This window comes from Hypanus sabinus, chromosome 11 (genome assembly GCF_030144855.1).
Source record: "Hypanus sabinus isolate sHypSab1 chromosome 11, sHypSab1.hap1, whole genome shotgun sequence".
Taxonomy (NCBI): domain Eukaryota; kingdom Metazoa; phylum Chordata; class Chondrichthyes; order Myliobatiformes; family Dasyatidae; genus Hypanus; species Hypanus sabinus.
The window spans coordinates 30,458,743-30,478,612 of NC_082716.1; the positions used below are offsets into that span (position 1 = coordinate 30,458,743).

At 37.7% G+C, this 19,870-nt stretch overlaps 1 protein-coding gene across 4 annotated transcripts in view; it reads left to right on the forward strand.

The window, feature by feature from the left end:
• Nucleotides 1–19,870, forward strand: part of LOC132401802 (receptor-type tyrosine-protein phosphatase F-like) — a 362,488-nt gene that overhangs the window by 217,981 nt on the left and 124,637 nt on the right. For all 4 annotated transcript variants that reach the window (XM_059984024.1, XM_059984023.1, XM_059984025.1 and 1 more), the window contains exons 7-11: nucleotides 577–846; nucleotides 2,811–3,392; nucleotides 5,482–5,615; nucleotides 6,854–6,998; nucleotides 17,829–18,134. In XM_059984024.1, the coding sequence (XP_059840007.1) occupies nucleotides 577–846; nucleotides 2,811–3,392; nucleotides 5,482–5,615; nucleotides 6,854–6,998; nucleotides 17,829–18,134 (1,437 nt within the window). The remainder of the gene's footprint in view (nucleotides 1–576; nucleotides 847–2,810; nucleotides 3,393–5,481; nucleotides 5,616–6,853; nucleotides 6,999–17,828; nucleotides 18,135–19,870) is intronic.

Here is a 19,870-nt window from a genome sequence, read left to right on the forward strand (position 1 = left end):
ACTCTGGTATTTCCTGTTTGCTAGTTCATTCCCTCTTCATGTACTGCAGGGTGACCTGAAAAATAAAGAAATTCAAAATACCTCATGAATTAATTTGCTATTTCTGCATGCTACCCAGGCAGCCGAAACAGAAATCTGAACTAAATTTCCAAACGATCTGTTGCATCTTAAATTACTAAAACTATTATCAAGTGCTGCTTTTTAATTAAAATAGATATTTAAATAAATGATAACAATTTTACATTCTAAGCCAAATTATTTCATTTACAAATACTGCCTTTGATTCAAGTGGAGTGCATATTTTCCTTGCTCGATTAGAAATGCCAAATGGAGTAGAAGTTTTCTGTTCTTCATAAAGGATTAATTTGCAGTATACTATAAACATTGTTGCCTGGTGCTTGTATTATTATTAAAAAGCTCCAAGCTTTTTTATTACTGCAGTTCATGTTCTTAATGGAGCAACCAGTCTTTACCAAGAAACTTTGGTGTGGTGGGTGGATGGAGCTTGTGTTCAGTGCGTGGTAATATTTCTGAGTTGGTATTTTGTGTTACTACCAGAAATATCTTCCTTTTCAGTGCGCCGTGTCCCCCCGCGGTTCTCTATCCCACCCACTAGCCATGAAGTGATGCCAGGAGGCAGCGTCAACCTCACTTGTGTAGCTGTGGGGTCACCCATGCCCTATGTGAAATGGGTGAATGGAGCAGTGGAACTGACACCAGAAGAAGATATGCCTGTTGGGCGGAATGTTCTGGAACTGGTTAATATCAAGGAATCCGGGAGCTACACTTGTGTTGCCATGTCTTCATTGGGTGTCATTGAGGCAACAGCACAAATAACTGTTAAAGGTAAATCAATAAAAATATGCCTATAGTATCAACACTACTATTGGTTTATTATTGTTACATGTACCAAGATACAGTGAAAAAGTTGTCTTGCATGCTGTTCATACAGTTCAAATCCTAATCCAGGGCATTAAACTAGAATATGGTAAAGTAATAACAGAGCATAATATAATGTAAAAGCTATTGAAAAAATGCAGTGCAGGTAAATGATAATGTGCAGGATCAGTGCAGTAGACTGTGAGCTCAAAAGTCCCATTTTATTGTACAAGAGGATCTTCATTAATTAGATGTACATCTTATTTGATGAATTGTGCTACTTAACTTTTCCTTTCTGGTTTATGCTGTTCTTCACCTAAAAGTGAAATGTGCCGCAGCTGTTTGTTTAATCTTACTTGATAAAATAACTTCCCTGCTAGCATTAGTTCAAGAAGGCAACCAGGGATAATCCTGGGAACTGCAGCCAGTGAGTCTCACATCAGTGGTGGGGAAGTACTGGAGAGAATTCTTAGGGATAGGATTTCTGAGCATTTGGAAACCATAGCCTAATTAGGGAGAGACAGCGTGGCTCTGTGTGGGCCAAGTTGTATCTTCCTAACTTGATTCAGTTTCTTGATGAGATGATGAGGGTGGTAGAGCTGTCGATGTTGTCTACATAAATTTTAGTAAGGTGTTTGACAAGGTGCCTCATGGGAAGCTCATCCAGGAGATTAGGACGCATGGGATCCATAGTGAGTTTTCCATTCAGATTCAGAGCTGGTTTCTTCATAGAAGACAGAGGGTACTGGTCGAAGGGACTTTCTCTAGCTGAAGGTTTGTGAATGGTGATGTTTTGCAGGGATCTGTACTGGGACCTCTGCTGTTTGTGATGTAAATACCATAAACGACCTGGATGAAAATGCAGGTGGGTGGGGGAGTCCAAGTTCATAGCTCTCCGAAAGTAGCTGAACAAATTGATACGATGTTTTCTCTGGAGTGGTGGCAGATGTGGGGAGATCTGATAGAGGTTTATAACATTATGAGAGGTATGAATAGAGTATATAGCCAGTGCTTTTTTACTGGGGTTGTACTGTCTAATACCAGATGGCAAGCATTTAAGATGGGAGGAAGTAATTTCAAAGTAGATGTGCGGGGCAAGTTTTTACATGAGGCAAGTGGTGGGTGCCTAGAATTCACTGCTTTAGGTGGTGGTAAAGGCTGATATGTTAAGGACTTTTAAAAGATGTCTAGATAGGCACATGAATGTGAAGAAAATGGAAGAATATGGGCAATGTGAAGGCAGAAGAGATTAGTTTTGTTGGCTATTTGATTTCTAACTGGTTTGGCACAATATTGTGGGTTGAAGCGCCTATTCCTGTGCTGTATGGTTCTATGTTCCATTTTACAGTGCATGGATTTCTCTCTAAGAAAAATTAGTAAGTTTGCACTTGCAGCACACCTTGTTGAGCTGTTGCCTCTCAAGCTCTGGCAACAATCTTCTCCTCTTTTTGCTATCTTTGTAGAATTTGCATGTTCTTCCTGTAACCACAGGTTTCCTTTGGCTGCTCCATTTTTCTCCTATGTCCTAAGCACTTCCTTAGATGGCCACTGTAAATTACCCCTAGTGTGCAGGGAATGGCAGAATCTGGGAAGAGATAATGGGAATGAGAGGAAAGTAAAAATAGGATGAGTGTAAATGGGTCCTCAAAGAAAAGATAATGGGCTGAAAGGCCTGTATCTCTGCATCACGGACATAATGAAGCATAACAGTTGGTGGTAATTTGTCAGGCAATTATTTCAGTACAGTTTAAGGTATAGTTCATATTCAAGACTTTTTTTCTCTGATTTCTTACATTGTGATACTGATTTAGTTTTAAAATGTAATTAGCCATATGTTGAGTTAGTAAAGTGACATTTATTTATTTCACTCATCTAAATGTTTATTTTGCACCTTCAAGTAACTTCTAAGTATAACTGTTTGTGCATTCTAGCTTTACCAAAGCCACCAACTATGGCAAGTGTTACAGAGACAACAGCTACCAGTGTTACACTGACATGGGAATCAGGAAATATGGAAATGATACCATTCTATGTGATTCAGTATAAACCAAAATCCTCTGCAGGACCTTTCCAAGAGGTGGATGGGGTTGCCACTACACGATATAGCATTGGGGGTCTGAGCCCATACTCAGAATATGAATTTCGAATTATTGCAGTAAACAATATTGGCAGAGGACCTCCTAGTGAAATAGTTGAAACCCGGACAGGTGAACAGGCTCCATCAAGCCCACCTTTGAAAGTTCAGGCACGTATGCTCAGTGCCAGTACTATGTTAATCCAGTGGAAGGAGCCGGAAGAACCCAATGGGCAGATTCGGGGTTATCGGGTCTACTATACAACTGAACCCAAGTTGTCCCTGAATATGTGGAACAAGCATAACTTGGATGATAGTCACCTAACCACCATCAGTGGCTTAACAACAGGCACCACGTACAGCATCCAGGTACTGGCATTCACCTCAATGGGGAATGGACCACTATCTGATATAATACAAGTTAAAACCCAACAAGGAGGTAAGTCACATAATTTTTCCACTAATGGCTATTTAAAAATTTCACTTTTAAACTAAATGCATATATGACGATTAATCTCCATGACCGCAATATTTTGGTAGCATTAGTAGATAGTAACCTGTTTTATTTATACATTTACACACACGCACACGCATACACATACACACTATATGCTGTGTTGAAGCCAACTGGTTTCTATCATCTAAATACCTATTTTAACTCTCCAGTAGTATACATCTGAATTACTACAAATTGTCCAATGTATTTTGCTGTTAGAACTATCAGATTGGATGAAAGATTTTACTGTGCAATACTCAGATTCTTGTCATAAAGTTAAATGAATAAGCAGTTTCCTTTGTAAAGAATGGTGACTCATTTTCAATATATTTTCAAGGGTGCAATTGCATTGCGGTTAAGCTACTGAACCAGAATCAATTGACTTTGGATTATTGATTTCAAGACATGACTTTGAATCCCATTACAACAGATGGAGAATTTAAACTCAAGTAATTAAATAAATTTGGAGATTAAAACCTGACATCAATTATTGTGATACTGCTAGATTGTCATTTTTTTTTTTAAAAACATCCAGTTTATCAACGTCTCTCATTAGGAAATCTGTTGCTCTCCAGAGCCACAGTGTTGGTGATTATTTTTCAGCTAAAATGGCTACTAAACCACTTAATTCACGAATAATTAATGTTGGGCACTAAGTGATATCCACAGCCAGTGAACTAAAAACTTGTATTTCACAACAGCTGTCAATCAAACAATATTGAGTGCAACTATTGCTTTCATTTTGCCACCCAGCCGGGATCATCTGATTTATATTGGGCAAAATTGTTTTTATTTTTTATATCATACATATATTGTAATCACAGCCATGTGTTTTCCCCAGAAAGAAGAGTGCTACTGACTAGGTAACGCAGGTGATCTCATGTATGGTCATTAAGTTAATACTTTTCCTAGTACAGTATGTCCATTGGCTTCTGTATAATGTACTTTGAGACATTCCCATTACTTAAAGCTAGCCAGTGACAACTGAAAGATCATGTTCAATTATTATCTGAGAACAAGATTAAATTTCATTGTGAATTTTCCAAACCAAAAATGTCTACGAATGTTTGCTGCCTATGCTCAAACATTTGTTCCAGCATTTATGGCTCGATTTAAAAAAAAAGAATATGGAACATCTTGTTTAAAGGTGAAGTAGCATTGGCATTGCACAAAAAATGTGCTGTGTAGTAGCAGTATGCCTGCAGATTTGCATGGCTAAACTTGTTAAAATGTGATTTTTGTATTTACCAGAAGTGATATCTGCTTTCATTGCTTCTATGTAGCTTCAGATATCCTAATAAAAGAACATTGCCTGGATCATACAGTGTCAGTGAAGAAAATAGGTAGTTGTCTGTTTCTTCCAGCATTGGTGTGGTCGTTCAGGTGGTCAACTTTCACTGGATCAACAAGGCCTTGCACTCCCTGAATGACTTTGACCGTCAGAAAGCATGATGTCAAAACTGACACTGACACTGAATGTGAACATCAATGAAGAACATGCAAATAATTGAGTACTGTATGTCTATTTACTGAAGTATGACAGCTGTTTCTTCCCACGAATTTCAATTGGACCCCACTACTTATTCCAGGCTATCCTGCCACTGATTCAATGGGCAGATTTCTCAGCTTAACAGCTGGAAATTTTGATTAGTTTACACTGCTTGTTGAATTTCATGAGGAGTACTAAAGCACAGTGCAAGTGTCCCAAAGTGGAATTAGTGGATGAAGACAAGATTTCAACTGGTTCTCAACTGTCCCAAGTAACTGCCCAGTTAATTGCCTCCGAGCCAGCAGATTTTTCTTCCATGTTCAAATAATTACAGTAGTCAACACAGCATAAGTTCCTGTATTGAAAATAATAGTTAATAAAATAAGGTAATTGAAATAGTTTAATAAAGGACTGTTTGTTTGAAGTTTATGCTGACGCATGGTAAATTCAAGAAAATTAATGTGTAAAGTTGTATGTCTGAAAGGAATATACTTGGGTTGAATGTTAATTGTTCTCTTTACTTTGAACATTATTCTTCTACAGTTCCTGCTCAGCCTGCTGAGTTCCAAGCTGAGGCAGAGTCTGATACCAGCATTGTGCTCTCTTGGGTGTTGCGTCAACAAGAGAAAATACTCAAATATGAACTGATGTATTCTGAGGAGATTGATGGCAAAGAGGTATGATGGTGTCCACATCTCTTGGGGCTGAAAATAGAAAGGAAGATGCAGTGTTCTCAGAGTTAGTCAGTGCAAAGGCTTTAATGATTATGGCTTTACTAGCAATTCCAGTGTAATTTGGAGTTGGAAGTTTAATGAAAGCAATATATGCCAGATAATAGGGGGCTTTGGTTTGGTGTTAGAACTATGTGTTTCTCTGTGCATGATAAAACAAATTGTACCTTGCACATTGTTACCCAATTATATACTTCAGTGGAGACTGGGATTTGAACTTGTAAGTGCAAATGAAGCATGGGCAGGAGTATGACATAGTTTTAAATATTTTTTTTGTAAGCTCACATCACTGAGTTTAAAAATGTCTGGAAAACAACAAGCATTTCTTTGTCTTAAAAGGTCCTTCAGTCATGAAATTATAAATTGGTAGTAAGAAACTTTTAAATGTTTTTTTTAAAAGGCTGTTTAGAAGTGAGGACAGTTAAAAGACTAAAATAACTGGGAAGTGGAGTATTGGATGTGTCAACCAAAGCAAGTTTAATGGATGTACATTTGAACTTCAAAAATGTTTTTAGTAGATTTTACATTTTAGAGTTAACAGTGCAGAACAAAGAAATTACAATAGCAGGTGTCAAGTACTGTACTGTGTAAATAACTATATGAAATTAGGGCAGTGTGGTAGCATAGAAGTTAGTGCATTGCTTTGCAGCGCTAGCAGTTCCCAGTTGGAATTCAATTCTCAGTGCTAATGTAAGGAATTATATACATTCTCCACATGACCACATGGGGTTCCTTGGGGTACTCTGGTTTCCTTGACATTCTAAAAATGTACTAGTAAGGGTAGTAGGTTGTGGGCAAAAAGCGCGACAATATTTGCAGGCTACCCAGCACATCCTCACTGATTTGATTTGACACAAACGACGCAATTCACTTTGTTTTGATACTAATCTTTTGTCTTTTAATCTTTTATAGATCCTTATAACTACATACTTCTCTTGCATTAGATTTGGCATTTATTTACTTCTTTTCCAAGATTAAGGAATTTAAATTTGGTGCCGTGTAATTTATGTAAATAATAATATAAATTGTTGTATTATGTAAATTCTTCTCATTCTCTGCATCTAATGTAGCTCAAATTGTTACTTGTGCCGTATACTTTACAGTGTGCAACATAGGTAGTGTTCAAAGAAAAATACAGAGAGAAACAGTTAATGTTTTCGAGACTCACTGAATTTTCCTTGCAGGAACATGTAATCTTTGACCCTAAATCTTCATACACTGTGGAAGGACTGAAGCCAGATAAAACCTACTACTTCCGTTTAGCAGCTCGCTCAGAGCATGGTTTAGGAGCATTCACACAAATAATTTCTGCAAAGACTATGCAATCCAGTAAGTTTTAAATTCTCTGTTTTTGTCTGTGCCTATTGCTAATAGAAATCTAGGCAACATGGCCAAAATGGTAGACAAGTTTAGCTGATGGTATAGCTGTGTTTGTTTATTCAACTGAATTGCACCTTTCGTTCTATAGAATAGAACATAATTAATCTGTATATCAATTTTATCATAATAATTAATGAAAAATCTTATTGCAGATAACTACTTCATTGCAATAGAAACATATCCCTTTGAAAACAAGTTCAGTGCTTTGTATAACATGTTTATTCATTCTAAAACTCATTTGTTAAGTAAGATGCATTCCAAACCAGCTGGTTTTATTGTGTACAATAAGGCTTTATCATGTGAGTTTGGCTTTCAAAGTAATCTAACAATTTTGGGAGAGCTTATCTGCCTTGACAGTAAGCTGTAGCTACAATATAAACATTAGGAGTATGGATATAGAAGACAGTGAAACATGTAATTTCTGCAAAACATAGCTTGGATTTACAGATTATGTACATTTTTATGTGAAATTCCTTTTTGATTTTTGTTAATATGTTTTTGTATAGAAGAAATACAGCAAAGAACATGAAAAATGATTGCCTTAGCTGCACGTTAGTATTAAGGAATAAGCAACTATCTTTCTCAGTTCAAAAACAAGGAATAATAAGCTTCATTAAAATGCTGCTTCTCCATAGATGAGTGCATTTTGTAGTTTGCAAAATATTTTTGAGTTTATAATGTGCCTTTCATGATTTTAAGTTGCTCCAAATTGCTTAACAGCCAATGATGAAATACAAATGAAAAATGCAACAGCCAGTTACTGCACAAGTTTTCAAAAGCAAAAATATGATAAAGTCCAAGTCATCAATGTAACTTATGTTGATTGAGGGATATTGGCCAAAACACTGCTGGTGAACTCTGCTCTTTTATAATTTTTAATTTTCAATTGATGTACCAGACCAGGCCTTTGTGTAACATCTCCTCCAAATTTTGGAGCACTAATGTAGAATTTTTTGTTTACGTATCTGGAATCGGACTTAAACCCACAACTTAGAGAGAAATCTGAGCCACAGCTAGCATTTAAGAAGGTTGAACAGCTGAAAATGCATAAGCTGAGTTTATTGTCATATGCATGTACAGGTGCAATGAAAATGTTACTTTTAGCAACCACAGGCATGTAGGATCATATAAGCAACATTCACAAGAAAAACATAAATTAATCATAAATTATACACAATTTTAAAAGAAAACACAACACCAACAAGGTGGTCGGAGTAGTATAGTGTTGATAGACTCAGGATTAGGGTTTTGCGAGGTGGTTCAAGAACGAAATGTTTAAAGGAAAATAACTTTTATTGAACCTTGTGATACAGGTCTTCAGGCTTCTGTACCTCCTGTTTGATGATAGCTGCAAAAAGATGGCATGGGCCAGCTGGTGGGATCTTTCACGATAGATATTGCCTTTTCTGAGCAATGCCTCCTGTGATGTATTGGGCAGGGTCTACCACTCTCTGCAGCTTCATACGTTTCTGTGCTTTGAAGCTGCCATACCAGACCACAATACAACTAGTCACAATATTTTCAACATGTATTGTGTAGAAGTTTGTTAGTGTTCGATGATAACCTGAACCTCTAAAGAAAGTGAAGATGCTGGTAACGTTCCTTATGATTACATCCTATGTGCTAGCTTCAGCTCCTTTACTTGATACGTTAACATTCAGGAATTTAAAGTCACTGACTCCACCACTGATCCCACATTGTAGACTGGTGCATGTTTTTCTTCACCTTACAAAAGTCAACAATCAGTTCTAGTTTCACTGAGGTTGAGCAAACGGTTGTTTTTGTGGCATCACTCAGCCTGATGACCTGTCTATCCCTGGTAGGTGATTTATTGCCAGCTGTCATTCGTTGGACAACAGTAGTGTTGATGGTGAATTTGAAGTTGATATTGGAGTTGGTTAGCCACAGTCGTGTGCATAGAGAGTAGGGCAAGGGGCTAAGCATGCAGCCGTGAAGTACACCAGTGTTTATGCTCAGTGAGGAGATGTTTTCACCAATCCCCACTGACCAGGTCTGACAAAGAGGTAGTTGACTATCCAGTTACAGGGGGAGATACAGAGGCCCAGGTCCTGATGAGGTTTGATGGGATAATTGTGCAGAACGCTGAGCTATAGTCAATGAGCAGTATTCTGAGTTACAAGTTCCATATGGTTTGGAGCAGAGTGAGGAACCAGAGAAACTGCATTTGCTGTTGACTTGTTGTCAGTAGGCAAAATGGAGTGGATACAGGTTGTAGCTTCTCTGCCATCCAACTTCTAAATGGACATTGAATCCATGAACTACTTTTTAAAGTTTTTTTTTGCACTAATTTTAACTGTTTAAAAGACGTATATATGCTTACTGTAATTATGTTTTTTCTCTATTTATTTATCCTGTATTTCATTGTACTGCTGCAGTAAAGTTAATGAATTTCATGACAATTGCCGGTGATATTAAACCTTATTCTGATTCCATAAGACATAGGGAGAGATTTAGGCCACTCAGCTCCATCGATTCTGCTCTACCATTCCATCATGGCTGACTCCACATCCCACTGAACCCCATACACCTGCCTTCTCGCCATATCCTTTGATGCCCTGACCAATCAGGAAACTATTAACGTCTGCTTTAAATGTACCCATGGACTTGGCCGCCACCACAATCTGTGACAGAGCATTCCACAAGTTCACTACTCTGGCTAAAAAAAAATTCTTCCTTACCTCTGTTCTAAAATAACCCCTCAATTTTGAAGCTGTACCCTCTAGTTTTAAGTACATCCACCATGGGAAACATCCTCTCCACATCCACGTTATCTACTTCTTTCAACATTTGGTGGATTTCATTGTGATCCCCACGCAGTCTTCTAAATTCCAGTGAGTACAGACTGAATGCTCCTCGTATTTTAATCCTTCATTCCTGGAATCATCCTCATGAACCTCCTCTGGACTCTGTCCAATGAGAACACATCTTTTTTGAGATATGGGGCCCAAAACTGTTGACAATATTCTAAGTGTGGCCTGACTAGTGTCTTATAAAGGTTCAGCATTATCTCCTTGCTTTTACATTCTATGCCTCTTAAAATAAATAATTATATTGCATTTGCTTTCTTTACCATAGGTTCAACTTGTAAGTTAAGCTTCTGGGAGTCTAGCATGAGGACTCCTAAGTCCCTCTGCACCTCTGATGTGTGAATTTTCTCCCCATTTAGATAATAGTCTACACTTTTGTTTCTTTTACCAAAATACATGATCATACATTTCCCAACACTGTATTCCATCTGTCACTTTTTCACCCATTCTTCCAATTTGTCCAAGTCCTCCTGCAATTGCATTGCTTCCTTAGCACCACCTACCCCTCCACCTATCTTTGTATCATGTGCAAACTTTACCACAAAGCCATCAAATTCATTATCTAAATCAGGCATGGGCAAACTACGGCCCGCGGGCCATATGCGGCCCATTAAGCTTTTTAATCCGGCCCGCAGAACTTGATGAAGTTATATTAATAAACCTTGTTAACGTTTTTTCCCCGCAATTCTGGCGTTTTCCCAATAGATGACACACTCTATATACATTGACCTTTGTTGAGGTGCAGCGTATTACTCCACATTTGCGCTTTACTCTTTGTTTGGCTCTACCTATTTGTGTGAACAGGTGTTCTGCGTAATGAACATCAACAAAGCCAGCCACAGATCCAAGTTAACTGACCAACACCTCAGATCCATCCTGAGAATCGCCACAACAAAACTAAATCCAAACTTTGATGCGCTGGCTAAAAAGGGAGACCAACAACACTGTTCCCACTGAAATTAAAAATAAGTTTCTTCGTTGCGTTATGTAAAAAATGCATTTGAAAATATTTTTTTCAATAAGCCTTACATGTTACATGTCATTTCTGTTAAGTGATGGACATGAGTAGTGCGCAGGTGCACGTACGTTCTCAAAATAAAAAATGCGCTCCAGATCAAATAACGGGCTCCGCGTACTGGCGCACTGCCACTGTTCTGTCCTTGTGCTGGTCGTTGTTGAGTTTTGGCACAGGGGACAATTGAATAAGAAGGAGCAGGACAAGTAGACCTGCATCTCCTACCGTTTTTGAAATAAAGACAGTCAGGAGGAAAGTGATGATGATAATATCTTGAAGGATAACAGAATTTTCAATGCTTTAAAATAATAACTGTTACTATTAAAAAAGCTGTATTTTATTCATTTAATTTTCAGTGTTTTAAAAGTCATTTCAATAAATAGCTAAATACCATGGGACTTCAAAGACAGATATTTTGTTGTAATGCATTTGTTCATTTTCAATTGAAATTAAAGCACATGTTTTCTACATATCCCATGATATTTTATTTTCTCTTATGAGGTGTATTACAAAAACACTCCATCCATCTGCTCCTGGTCCAGCCCCCCTCTCAAATTTTAGAACCCTTTGTGGCCCACAAGTCAAAAAGTTTGCCCACCCATGATCTAAATCCTGCCCGTCAGCCATTCCTTTATCTATGCCAGTGTCTTTTCTGTGATGCCATAGGATTTTATCTTGTTAAGCAGCCTCATCTATGGCACCTTATCAAACGCCCCTGAAAATCCCAAGTAAGTGTCATCCACTTCCTCTCCTTTGTCCACCCTGCTTGTTACTTCCTCGAAGAATGTAACAGATTCATCAGGCAAGATTTCCCTTTACAGAAACAATGCTGACTTGACTAATTTTATTAATAGTCTCCAAGTACCCGGATTACCCTGAAACCTCATCCTTAATAATAGACTCTTATCATTTTCCCAACGTATAAAGTGAGGCTAACTGGCCTATAATCTCTTCTTTTGCATTCCTTCCTTCCTTAGAGTGGAGTGACATTTGTAATCTTTCAATCCTCCGGGACCACTGCAGAGTCAAGTGATTCTTGAAAGATCATGACCAATGCATCTGTTATTTCTTCAGCAACCTCTCAGGATTCTGGCATATAGTCCATCTGGTCCAGGTGACTTATCCACCTTAAGACCTTTAAGTTTGCCTAGCACTTTTTCCTTTGTAATAGCAATAGCAATGACACTCCCTGACACTCACAGACTTCTGGCACACTGCTAGTGTCTTCCACAGTGAAGACTGATGCAAAGTCCTTAATAAGTTCATCGGCCATTTCTTTGTCCCTCATTACTACCTCACCAGCATCATTTTCCAGTGATCCAATATCAACTATTTCTTCCCTTTTACTCTTCGTATTATTAAAAACACTTTTAGTATCCTGCTTTATATTATTGGCTAGTTTGCCTTCATATTTCATCTTTACCCTTATAGCATTTTTTAGTTGCCTTTTGTTGGATTTTAAAAGTTTCCTGATCATCCAACTTGCCAATCCCTTTTACTACCTTATATGCCCTTTCCTTGGCTTTTATGCAGTCCTTAATTTCCCTTGTCAGCCACAGTTGCCTACCCCTGCCATTTGAGAACTACTACTTCTGTGGGACATATCTATCCTGCGCCTTGTGAACTATTCCCAGAAACTTCAACCATCTCTGTTCTGCCATCATCCCTGCCAGTATCCTCCTCCAATCCACCTGGGTAAGCTCCTCTCTCATGCCTCTGTAATTCCCTTTATTCCTTTGCAATACTGATACATGTGACTTCTTCCTCTTCCTCTCAGATTGCAGTATGAATTCAATCATATAATGATCACTGCCTCCTAAGGGTTCCTTTAAATTAAGCTTCCTGATAAGATCTGGGTTTTTACACAACCCAGCTAAGAACTAACAACTAAGTTGGCCTTTTCCCTAGTAGGCTCAAGTACGAGCTGCTCTAAAAAACCATCTCATAGGCAGTCATCAGTAAGTTCACTCTCTTGATATCTGACACCATCCTGATTTTCCCAATCCCCTTACATAATGAAGTCCCCCATTACAATTGTGTTATTATCCTTATTACATGCCTTTTCCAGCTCCCTTTACAATCTCAACCCCACATCTTGGCTACTATTTGGAGGCCTATATATGATTCCCATAATGTGTTTTTTTTTCACCCTTGCAGTTTCTTAACTGTGCCCACAACGATTCAATATTCTCTGACCCTATGTCATCTCTTTCTAAAAATGTAATCCCAACCCTTGCCAACAGAGCCACACCATTGCGTATGCCTTCCTGCCTGTTCTTTTGATACAAGGAATATCCTTTGATACTGAGGTCAGACTCACGTCTGAGGCAGGAGCTGATTCACACCATAATCAACCTCTCAAAGCACTTCGTTAGGCTTGATGTAAGTGCTGCCAGATGGTAGTAATTGAGGGAGTCATCACAATCTTCTTCGCCTTCAGTACGTTAGTTGCCATTGTGGAGCAGATGGAAGCATCAAATCGCAGAAGCGAGAAGTTGAATATGTCCATAAATACTCCAACCAGTTGTGCCTCACAGATCTTTAGTGTTTGGCCAGGTATGCCATCTGCACCAGGCATCTTTCATGAATCCCTCCATTTGAAGGACGCCTGGATGTTAGCCTTAGAGACTGAGATTTACAGGGTCATCTGGAAATGTGGCAGATCATGTGTGTGTGTTTGTGGGTGTATGATGGTTCTCCCTATCAAATACTTCATAAATAGGCATTGAGTTCTTCTAGGAATGCTGCGTCACTGCCACTTGTACGCTCCCGCTTCTCTTAATAGGAAGTTATATTTTATATTGTGTAAGCCATTGTATAAAGAATCTTCTGCAGGTATTGAAATGGAATTTATATTATTTTTAATTATCCAGCATAAGCCTGCTAATAGGGAAGTATTTAAACAGGTGCTCATCAATTCTGGCAAATTCTATGTATGTTGATTTGAGTATGTAATATGATATGTGGGTGTCTAAAATAGAAGGACAGCATTTTTAATGTTAATACTTTTTGAAGTGAAGTTGTAAAGTGTAATGTCTTACTTGGAAGTAATTTAGACTGGGATTGCTTCCTTTTGGGCAGATGCTTTTGTTCAGAATAAGAATCTACGATCTCATCGAAAGTTTTGAAACACTTTCTAGAAATTACAAATTGAGCTATCGTCAGTATTAACTGAGGTATTTTGTTCAGCCTAGTGATACTATTTTGTAATATGCATAAATAATCTCATGATTTTGATTTTATTCAATCTCATGATTTTGATTTGATTCAATCTCATCATTTTGAGTTTAAAAAATACAAGTAGGAAATCTCTGAAGTACTGGAACATAGTGTCATGTTTGCTAATTAGCATTACACAGAGGAATGCCATTATATCCCTTTTGAAGAGTGGCCTTCCTAAAGGCATATAAACAGAAGTTGTAGCTGCTGTGATACTCAACAAGCAAGACCAAAACTTAAAATTGGAGCTCAGCTGTTCAGGTTTCATATCAGGTATTTCACACAAGAATAATTGGAAAACTCTAATTCACTTTCCATAAAAGGGTTATGAGCCCAGGTCAATTTCAGAATTGAGATTGACAAATTCTTGTAAAGTAAGGGAACTAGAGGTTATAGTACTAAGCTGAATAAATAGATTTTAGCAGGAAATAAAGCAGATTCTATGGGAAACATACAGCAATTCAGATAGCATCAGTGAAAAATGAAAAAGGGTGATGTAAGATATGTAATCTGAAAGGTTGACTCGTTCCTCAGCAATGCATTTCCAGTATTTTTATTATTTCAGTTTTCCAGCATTTACATTCGATTTTTGATTGGAAATGGACACACAAATGTGCAAATTAGGAAGTCATTTAGTCATGACTGATCTGATTGTTACACAATTCCATATTGTCATCATCCTATACACCTCTTCCACCTCTTGCTAATCTCAAACAAATTTTTTAATATCAATCAGATATTATCACATTAGTCAATATCTGCTTTTACTCTACAAATCTATTAAACTCATGTTCACCTGTTATCATATCAAAATTAATTTTTACTTTGTACTTCTTAAACTGACCTGAAGATTTGATATGATAACAGGTGAACATGAGTTTAATAGAATTGTCAAATAAAAGTATAAGACCATAAGATATAAGAGCAGAATTAGGCCATCTTGACCCTTAGAGTCTACCCAGCTATTTCATCATGGCTGAATCATTTTCCCCCTCAACCCTAGTTTCCTACCTTCTCCCTGTATTTCTTCTTGCCCTGACCAATCAAGAATCTATCATTTTTAAACACTCCCATCATAGGAAACATCCACTCGACTAAGGTTTTTCACCATTCAATAGGTGCAATTAGGTTACCCATCATTCTTCCAAATTCCAGTGAATACAGGCCCAGAGCCATCAAACGCTCTTCACATGACAAGCCGTTTAATTTTTATGAACCTCTTTTGAACCCTCACCAGTTTCAGCACATCCATTCTAAGATAAGGAGCCCAAAACTTTACACAATACTCCAATTGAGCCCTCACCAGTGCTTTCCGTTACATCATTGCTTTTATATTCTAGTCCTCAAAAAATGAATGCTAAGATCACATTTGCCTTCCTCACTGCAGACTCAACCTGGAAATTAACCTTTTGGGAATCTTACAGAAAGACTCCCAAATCCCTTTGTGCTTCAGATTTTGTGCATGTTCTTTCCATTTGGAAAATGGTCAGCCCTTTCATTTTTCTCCCTAAATCCATGACCATACTCTTCCTGGTACTGTATTCCATCTGCCACTTCTTTGCCCATTCTCCTAATCTGTCTCCGTTCTTCTGTAGCCTCTCTACTTCTTCAAAACTACCTACCCCTTCCACTTACCTTCATACCATCTGCAAACTTTGCAACAAAGCTATCAAGTCAATCATCCAAATGTTAGCATATAACATCAAAAGAATTGGTCCCAATGCAGCCCCCTCTGGAATACTACTAGTCACCAGCAGCCAACCATAAAAATGACTCCATTTATTTCTGCTCTTTGCCTCCTTCTAAACAGCCACTGCTTTATTCATGCTAGAATTCTTCCTGTAATGCCATGGGCTCATAGCTTGTTCTGCAGACTCGTGTGGCACCTTGTCAAAGGCTTTCTTAAAAACCAAGTACACAATATCAGCCAATTCTCCTTTGTCTATCCTGCTTGTTACTTCTTCAAAGAATTCCAACAGATTTGTCAGGCAAGATTTTTCCTTAAGTAAACCATGCTGACTACAGCCTATTTTATCATGTGCCACCAAGTACCCTAAAATGACATCCTTAACAATTGACTTTAACATCTTCCCAACTGGAGGTCAGACTAACTGTCCTATCTATGATTTCCTTTCTTCTGCTTCTCTCCCTCTTGAAGAGTGGAGTGACATCTGTATGATGCTACATCATCCTCTTCTTTTTTCCAGTTAGTCTAGCAAATTTGCCAAAACTGGGTAATTCTGGATTTCTGTCTCCTGCTTTGGATTCTCATGGGAAAAATTTGCTTTTCCTTTAGTTACTGTATATTTGCTGTTTAAAAAAACTAGGAGCATTTGCAATAATATTAGTGCAGTAGCATTGTGTTATTTGGTAACTGGAAAGACATAATAGACAGTAGTGTGCAAAAATATATGTGCCTCAGTCTTTTGCACAATCCTGTAAATACAAATACTTGAATACACAAGTAACAAATACGGTTATGGCCTGGACAATAGAAAGGGAGAGGGTTTGATAGGGACCCCATATTAACCTCCTTATCTGCAGAAAGTTAAAGGAAATGATGTTCATTTGAGAACGAGTTTACAAAGGTGAAGGAATGTAGTTGTGTTGGGAACTAGTTTACTCTCATTTGAAAATAAAACAGAATCCTTGGTCTAGCTGCTGGCAGACTGAGATATAAAGAAATAATGTTCTAAGAGTTAATGAGCAGAATACTTTATTTCTCTGCCCTCCTTTTGTTAGTTTACTTCTCCTTTCTCATCTTCTTTGGCACAGCTTTTGTGATTTTTTTTTAACCTCACTTTTTTAAAAATATACAGGATTTCTGTTTTAGCTCATTTAAAAAAATCTATTCAATATATGTAATTGATTTACTTGTTTATTTATTTTATTATTTCTTTCTCTCTGTTAGATAACGTATTACATTGAACTGCTGCTGCTAAGTTAACAAATTTCACATCACACGTGGGTGATAATGATTCTGATTCCTCTCTGCCATATTATCACAGATTTACCTTCTGTTCTTGTTTACTCACTTTCTCTAAAAAAACCATGTGTTATATTTATTCTGATGAAAGGTCATCAACCTGAAAGTAGTTTCTAATTAATAGGTGCTACCTGATTAATGTTTTCCTCCTTGTGTTGGATTTCTAGTGACTGTTTTTCACTTTTGAAGAATTAATAGTTTACCATTTCAGTGGAATAACTTGAATTTCTCACATGCTCTACTCCTACATGAGTATGTGGTAGCTCTGAATATGCAGGCTTAGCTGCAGCATGATGCCTCTTATATGGATCATGTTAAAATGTTGTCTGATTATTCATTAGCCAGGATGTCAAATTGGAGATGCTTATCTGTTAGTGTTGTACACACGCAGGCAGCACAGAATCTTTTCAGTAAGTGTATCAAATGCTGCTATTTTAGTTGTAACAATATAATTCAAAATACATTTTGTACACTTTGAGGTAGGTACCTGCATGATTGTCCAGTATTTATTTTCTGTATTATTTACCCCACCATACTGTTGTTTTACCATATTTGCGCATGATTGAATGCAAATAGAATTTACTAAGTTTAAACATTCTTAAGTGTTTGAAAAGAGATTTGATGTTAATTTGCATGTTCTCTGCATGCATTTTTAATTTTAGTATACATTTTCTGTTTAGTCTTTTTATCATTTTATTTATTATTTTTCACCCCCTCCATTTATTCACTAGCCCCCTCTGCCCCACCTCAAGATGTTCATGGTGTTGCCATCAGCTCCTCCAGCATTCGGGTAAGTTGGCGTCCACCGCCAGCAAACAGTCGTAATGGAGTCATTACCAAATACTCCATTATATATCAGGCTGTGGATAGTGAGAACAACAAGAAGCATGTTTTGGACAACATTGAGGCAGACGCAACCAGCTCGCTAGTTGAGGGTTTGGAGAAGTGGACCGAATATCAGGTGTGGGTTATGGCTCATACGAACGTTGGTCCGGGTCCGAAGAGTACACCTGTGATTATCCGCACAGAGGAGGATGGTAGGTTGTTCAAAAGTAAATTTAAATATATTTAACATTGTGGTACATCTTCCACCAAATTTCCGAAGATAGTTAAGCCCACACAACATTTAATGAAGAAAGTGAAATTTAGATAGAAATTGGAATAATTTCTGTAATTGTGCATTTTAATTTCAATGTATAAAACTTCACTGTCAAGATGGGTTGATGTTGCACTCAGGCTGTTCTTGAGAAATAAGATGGTTTGCCTTTTTTCATGAAGCTAAAAGCAAGAGTAATAGCAGTCCACAATAAATGTTGATATGCAAGATTTATTCCAAATTATTTTCTGTAAATATTAACAAATCTATTAGCAAAGAGCTACTCCAGAAGAAATTGTAGAGTTCAATTATTCAAGAAATATTTGTGTATGAATTATCGATTAATGACGCTGTGACATCCATTAAGGTGGAGCAGACCATATGTCTAGGCTCACAGCAATTGCCCTATGCATAATTACTTCAATTAGTAAAGATGATCTGTTGAAAGACTAGGAGAAACACAAGTAGCTTCTTTTAATAAAGGTAGCTTGTTTTTTTTTAAAAAGAGTCATGAATAGTGCATAAAGTCAATCTCAGTTCATAAACAGTCTAATCATTAGGCTTTGATAACAGGAGAATTGCCCCAATTATCTTCAGTCTGTCATAAAATAGTGAATCACTAAATGTATCTTTTATCTTTTATTTGTCTGAATGAAGTTCACCCCACAAAGTGTGCTGTTTCACAGCTCCAGTGACCCAAGTTCGATCCTGACTTCATAGAGATTGCAATTTCTCTATGGCCATGTGGTTGCCCCCAAAAGACCTGTTGATTTGTTTACTCCTCCCTGATTTATTACATGTGGAATTAGTTGTATTATTTTGTATCTACACCTGTCTTTTGCACTTGTGGAGCACCAGGAAATAAAGAATCTGAAAAGTGGCACTAAAAGCTTTATCCTGCAGTCAGCTGCAGTCTTTATTCTGGTTTCTTTGTCAGTGTGTTTTCAGCATTTCCACACCTCAGACATATCCAATAACCTGTGACATGCAAGGTTTTGTGAATAGCAAATTGTGACAAAGAAGCAAAGTACCAAAAGAGGAACGAGAGAGAAGTGAGTTGAGAGGAAGATTGAAATCTCCAGTGATGAGAAATCACTTGGTGCAGAGTGCATGAACAGCAATAAGGGTATTTAGATAGATTACTTATCCCAAAGGAAATTAGTGTCACAGTAGCATTACAAGTGCACCGATACACAAATATTAGAAGAGAAGAAAGAAAGAATAAAATGTAAGTTACCTCTAATAGTCTAACAAGAGGGGGTCATCACATCCCCAGCTATAGGTTGACTCATTATAGATTCTCATGGCCAAGGCTAAGAATGACCTCATATAGCACTGGTTGGAGTAGCGCAGTTGTCTTTGTTTATTACTAAAAGTGCTCCTCTGTTCAGCCAAGGTGGCATGCAGAGGGTGAGAAGCATTGTCCAGAATTACCAGGGTTTTCCATAGGATCCTTTGTTCTCTCACAGCCTCCAGTGTGTTTAGTTTGACTCCTGTAACAGAGTCAGCCCTTCTAATCAGTTTATTGAGGTTTTGGCATCACCCAAGTTGATGCCATTGCCCCAGCACAGCACAGCACGGCATAGAAGATTGTACCCAATTTCTGCTGAGTCATCAGAGAATTTCTGCAGATGCTACTGGTAGAGTTGGTGAGACGGACTGAAGACTTTTAACATT